Source organism: Echinops telfairi, unplaced genomic scaffold (assembly GCF_000313985.2).
Source record: "Echinops telfairi isolate 266 unplaced genomic scaffold, ASM31398v2 ScPeMD7_655;HRSCAF=1070, whole genome shotgun sequence".
NCBI classification, from domain to species: Eukaryota; Metazoa; Chordata; class Mammalia; order Afrosoricida; family Tenrecidae; genus Echinops; species Echinops telfairi.
In genome coordinates this window covers 21,262,159-21,267,799 of record NW_022104553.1, presented here as the reverse complement: position 1 = coordinate 21,267,799, position 5,641 = coordinate 21,262,159, and the positions used below count along the sequence as shown (strand labels likewise).

Here is a 5,641-nt window from a genome sequence, read left to right as displayed (position 1 = left end):
GGCCGTCCCATCTGGCCCTTGTTTCCCGGGCTTTCCTCCCTGCCCTGCCCATGGTCCTCATTCTGGCCCTTCCCAGCCCTGTAGCCTCGTGGCTGATCTGTCTTAGGCCTGACAGCCTCCTGGGCTCTGGCTCCTGTTGGCTTTGGAAACCACTTAGCCTCCTTTCTACCCCGTGGCTTCGGCTTACTTGGGCTCCTGCCAGGTGGTGGGGCTCCTGCCTGCCCTGGGGGAGTTCCAGGATGGAGACCCTCGAAGGGAGGAGGAGGAGGATGAGGAGGAGAGAGAGAAAGAGAGAGAGAGAGAGAGAGAATGATGATATAGTTTATCCGAAGCACTCACTCCATACCTGGCTCTTCCCATCCCACCCATAATGGAAGCCGCCTCATCCATTTGACCGAAGAAGAGGCCGAGGGTCACAGTGGGCCGATGACTCAAACCAAAGTCACCCTCTCATTGACGACGACAAGCTGAATGCTGAGTCTAAGTCCACTGCTTCACCTGGTCCTCCCCCCCTCCCCCCTGCAGCTGACCTGCTCCTAGAACCGTGCTCCAACTACCGCTTCCTGACCAACGGGCCCTCATCCTCCCCTGGCCAGGAGAGAGAGCTCTTCCAGGAGACACTGGAGTCCTTGAGGGTCCTAGGATTCACCCATGAGGAAATCATCTGTGAGTGCGGGCTGCGGGTGCCCCTAGGGAGGGGTGCGGGCGCGGCACCTCATGGGGCAGGCTGGGGACCCCGGTGGGCCATCGCTTCTTGGCGTGCTCCTGTGATGCTTGCCATCTGACAGTCTCACTTCTTCAGGGCTCGTGGATCAAAAGTACCACAAGGGGGTGGTTTCCACACACAGAAAGGGATTTTCTCGCTATTGAGGATGCTGGAAATCTGGATGCAGGACACCGCTGTAGGGGAAAGCTTTCTCACTGTCTCCTTCAGGGAGAAGGTTCTTGATTCATTTCATCATCTGCAGACCTGACTTTCCTCGAATGGTTCCCCTTCTCCCTCATGCTCCTGGGGTGCACCTGTGGTTTGCACTTAGCTACCTACCTATCGGTTGGCAGGTTTAGCCTACCTGGTACCGCAGAGGAGAAGCCTGGTGATCAACTCCCATAACACCTACAGCCAAGAAGGCCCCAGGGAGCAGTTCTATCGAGTAGCACATGGGGCCCCCAGGAGTCAGCTAACCCCCTACTGGCAAGTCCTTTCCGACCCAGAGCTGCCCTTACAGGACAGGTGAACTGGCCCTGTGGGTTTTCGAGGCTGTCCATCTTGACAGCAGCAGACAGCCTCAGCTTCCTCCTGAGGAGTAGCTGGTGGGTTTGAACCGCTGACCTTGAAGCCCACAGCCCAGTGCCTAGCCCACTGCCCCACCACCAGGTTGCTTAATGGCAGCCGCCAATAAGCCTTGCTCTCTTGAGTTGCCATGTGACATTTCATTCTGGGGGGGAGCTTGGATGTGGTGTTTGTTTTCCTTTTTTAGGGACAGACCATCAGGGTGTTCGCAGGGCTGCTGGTTCTCATCTTCCCTGGCATGCTACAGGAGGCCACTGCCAGGGTGGCTTGGGAGGGTGGGGGGTGAGTCAGAGAGGGTACAGAGCACCAGCTTGGTCGGGGGTGGTAGTGGGGGCAGGCTGCACTGAGCCATAGCTCTAGGTGTATTGACAGAGGGTTTCTGCCCACCCCAGTCTCCCACGGCCCAGATCAGATTTCCCAACCCCATGGGTATGCCCTCCTCCCACAGGCCTGTATGTCCCCTCTCTCCTCACCATACAGCCAGGCTGCAAGAAGGTAACAAAGTCAGATGGTAGTCACCCCAGGGGACCGGGCCTTGAAGCCTGGCCTCAGCTGGTTCCCTGCAAGCTTGAGGTTTCTTAACCCCAGAGGCACAGCCAGCGGGTTCCAACCTGTGGTGATCTTAGAAGCACCAGAGTGGAGGCTGGGTATACTGAGAGAAACAAATTCATAGACAGTCATATGTGGATAAGAAAGAGTTTTATATACAAGAGAAATTGAGTATTGAGCAAACATCCCAGCCCCATCCAGATCAAGTCCATAAGTCTGATATTAACCTATATGTCCGATACCAAACTATAAATTGCTCTTCAAACTCACGCAACGCATGCAATGACCCCAAATGCAGGAAGATGACAGGCCAGTGGGTGGGAAGTCTTGTGGATCCAGTGGCGTGGATGCATCTCAGCACTGGCTCCTCCAGCTCCAGGGCTCTGACCATCCACATAGCTCCATGTGGCTTGTCAGCAGGAATGTTCTGCAGGGAGAGTGTGTCTCACCTCCAGTGAGCTATTGATCTCCGTGGCGCCTCCAATGAGGTCATCAAGCTGCGACCTGACTGACAGGCTAAACTCCACCCCTTCACTTAGGCTAAACTCCACCCCTTCACTCTTAATCGGCTCAACTTGACACCAGATGATGTCCCTACCACAGAGGGGTCACCAGGCCTTTCTTCTGAGGGCGCTCTCTCTGGGTGAACTTGAACCTGCAACCTTTGGGTTAGCAGCTGAGACTGCCTGCACCTCCGAGACACTCCAAACAAACAAAATAATCTGAGTCACGTGTGGTCTAGTGGATGCCGGCTTCCGGCAACCCGTGGGTCAGCGTTGTCGGTGCCTGACACAAAGCTCTTGCCAGGCCTTTTTTCTGAGGCCCCTCTGAGTGAAGCAGTGGAGCGTGGTCCTCATTTGCACACCCCGGGGACGCCATGGGTGCTGCTAAGGCCAGGCTTGGCTTGCAGCGGACCCTGTAGCCTGCGTGACTCGGAGAGTTTTCATTGGCTGATTTGGGGAGGCAGGTCCCCAGGCACGTTTCTCCTCGTCTGTCTGGGTCTACAAGCTCCTGCTCACTGTGGGCCAGTCACCCCGTGGCCTTGCAACACGCAGTCCACCCCAGTTTGAGAGATCGAGAGAGGGGTGGTGGGCCATCAGTTGTAGTCGCCTTCAAGCAGTTCCCAAAGTCTGCCTGGGAAAGGGGTGGTTGACGTGACTCTGGGGTCATCAGCAGCCACATCTGGGGCCTCTCAGACCCCGTGTTTGTCAGACTGTCCCCGGCGGAGAGAGCAAGGCGACACGCAGCAGTCACCGTCACCTCACCGGCTGCGGAATCGTGTTCACTGTGCCGGAGTTCCTCAGAACACAGTTTGAGAAACATTGAGGCGGGAGCCGTCTCGTGAGAGAGGCAGATGTAGAGGGAGAGAGTGTGCGGCGGTGTCCTGTCCGGAGGGCCAGACCAAGGCATTGTGGGAAGTCGGCCCTGGTCAGGTGCTAGTGGTGATTGGAATGTCCGCCTTGGAGGGCCCACTCCCACATGCCAGACCTCAGCCTAGGGGAGACCTACAGTCCAGGAACTCATCCCCCCCACACACACACTTCCCAGCATTCTTGGGCTCTTTTTTGTTTATTATGATTATTTTTTATTTATTTCTTTGATTTGGGGGGGATGGGCTCTTGACGGTACCCATCCACCCCTCTCACAGTCCAGCTGTTCTCACACACACATGCACACACACACACTCACTCAGTCACACCCACCCTCTTCTAGTCACACCCCACCTCCCACATTCTCAGTCACACACACACTCAGAGTCACTCTCCCGTCTTCCGTGGGCGCATTCTCAGCCTCACACACATAGTGACCTTCATCACAGTCACATGCACACACACTCTCTCCTAGTCACACCCACCTTCCCACAGTTGCACGCTCTCAGTCTCTCTCTTACACACACACACACACACACACACACACACACACACACACACACAGTTACACTCCATCACAGTCACCCACACACTCACTGTGAAGCTGCACCCCCCAGGCCACTGGATGCTGTCTCTCCCAGGAGCCTCATCTCCAGTCCCCTCTGTCTGGCACGGCTCATGTGTCTTCTTTTGTCACCCGGGACCGTGGTGGCCCCTTTGGAAATGACAGTTTGGGGTATTTCCTCCCCATTAGGCTCCGGTTACTGGACTTTGGCAGGAGCAATGCCCCTGGGACACCCCACCCCGCCACCCCGATTGTGTCCACAGACTGCCCAGGAGGTGGAGCACCCCTCCCCCCCACATACACGCCAGAGCACACCCAGCTCCCTTCTACCCACCCCAGTGGCGGGCAGGGGGGCGGTTTGCACTAGAGCCCCATGTCATTCTGTAGCCACTCCCATCCCCAGCCAGCCCCATCACCTCCAGTCCATCCCAACTCCTAACCAGACAGAAACACACTCAGGGTTCCCACGCCACCATCGGGATGAGAGCCAGTGACCAAGACTCTGCCCCTTGTGGGTTTGAATGCCGGTCTTTCAACCAGCTGCCCAGCTCTGTCAATGCCTTTCCGGTGTCACCATTCACCCCCCTTTCCAGCTGCACGGTGGGGTTGTGCCTGTTCTAGGACTCCGGGTGAACAGAGTTGGGGCAGCTAATACACTTCCATGCCGGCTTCCTCCACTCCGGGGTGGGTTTGGGGCCACCCACGTTCAATGTGGTGGCTGAGGGTATGTGTGTGTGGGGTGGGTGGGACTCCCATCGTGGGTGATGACTCACTGAGATCAGGGCACTGTTCAGTGAGTGTATGATTTGCCCCCAGCCGCTTTAAGCGTCTGTGCTTAGAAGAGGTTGAGAATGAACATTGCGAACACAGGTTCGGGTGGGTGTCAGACGGCCCGGGTCCAGGTCCCGGCTCTGCCGTTTATCAGCGGAGTGGCCTTGGGTCAGTGACGAGCTGTAAGTATGCCGCAGTCTCCCTTTCTGTCAAAGGCGGGGCGAGAGCAAAACCGGCCTCGCGGGGAGGCAAGGAACTCATTTTTACAACGAGCGGCAGGGCCTGGCCCAGAGTCTAAAATGAAGCCAAGATCCGTGTCAGCTGTCCCCAGTGACAGCCGTCCGAGAATGATGAGCAGGGGTGAGGCAGCCAGCCGGGTGAGGACGCCGATGTGGGAGGCCAGGCCGAGGGAAGCGTGCCCTCGCCTGACTCGAGTGCCCCACGCGAGGCCCTGCTGTCCCAAGACGAGGTTGTCCCGAGGTGGCGACCAACGTCCTGGTCCAGTTCAGAACAAAGCTGAGAACCGCCTTCTCTCAGATGACACACAGAGGCTGCCCTCCCGGAAAACCCACTGTGCCGGACACCAGGCGCAGAGCCCTCTGTGGTTCCATGGGAAACAGGTGGGGATTCGTCTCAGCCACGCCGAAATGCCACTGCCCTGTGGTGGAAGGGCGTGGGATGCAGGGGCCGAGGACGGAAAGCGCCGTGAACAGTCAGAGAAAAAATGGATCTGTCTTGGAAGAAGGACAGCCGGACGTGGATGGCGACCCTCGCCTCCTGGGCTTTGGATACGCCAGGAGAGCCCAGTCCCTGGTAAAGGCGAAGAGCTTTTATGAAAATGAGCTGGACTGACCGTGGCTGTCCCGATGGGCCCAAGCACAAGAACAACTGTGAGGCCGGCGCAGGACCGGGCGGTGTTTGTTCTGCCCTGCATGGGGTTGCTATGGGTCAGGACAGCACCCGGGAACAACTGAAGGGCACAGTGCTGGTTGGAGACTTTGAAATCAGGAGGGATGCAGACCTTACTCTGAGGGACTGGGCAGTGTTAGCATTCCAGGTCCCTGCCTAGCTAGAGCAGGGGTCCTCAAACTGCGG

General features: G+C 57.3%; 1 protein-coding gene across 1 annotated transcript in view; it reads left to right on the top strand.

The window, feature by feature from the left end:
- MYH14 (myosin heavy chain 14) overlaps positions 1 to 5,641 on the top strand; it is a 78,177-nt gene that overhangs the window by 18,254 nt on the left and 54,282 nt on the right. Inside the window, exon 9 of the mRNA XM_045292625.1 lies at positions 526 to 666. Coding sequence (XP_045148560.1) covers positions 526 to 666 — 141 coding nt within the window. The remainder of the gene's footprint in view (positions 1 to 525; positions 667 to 5,641) is intronic.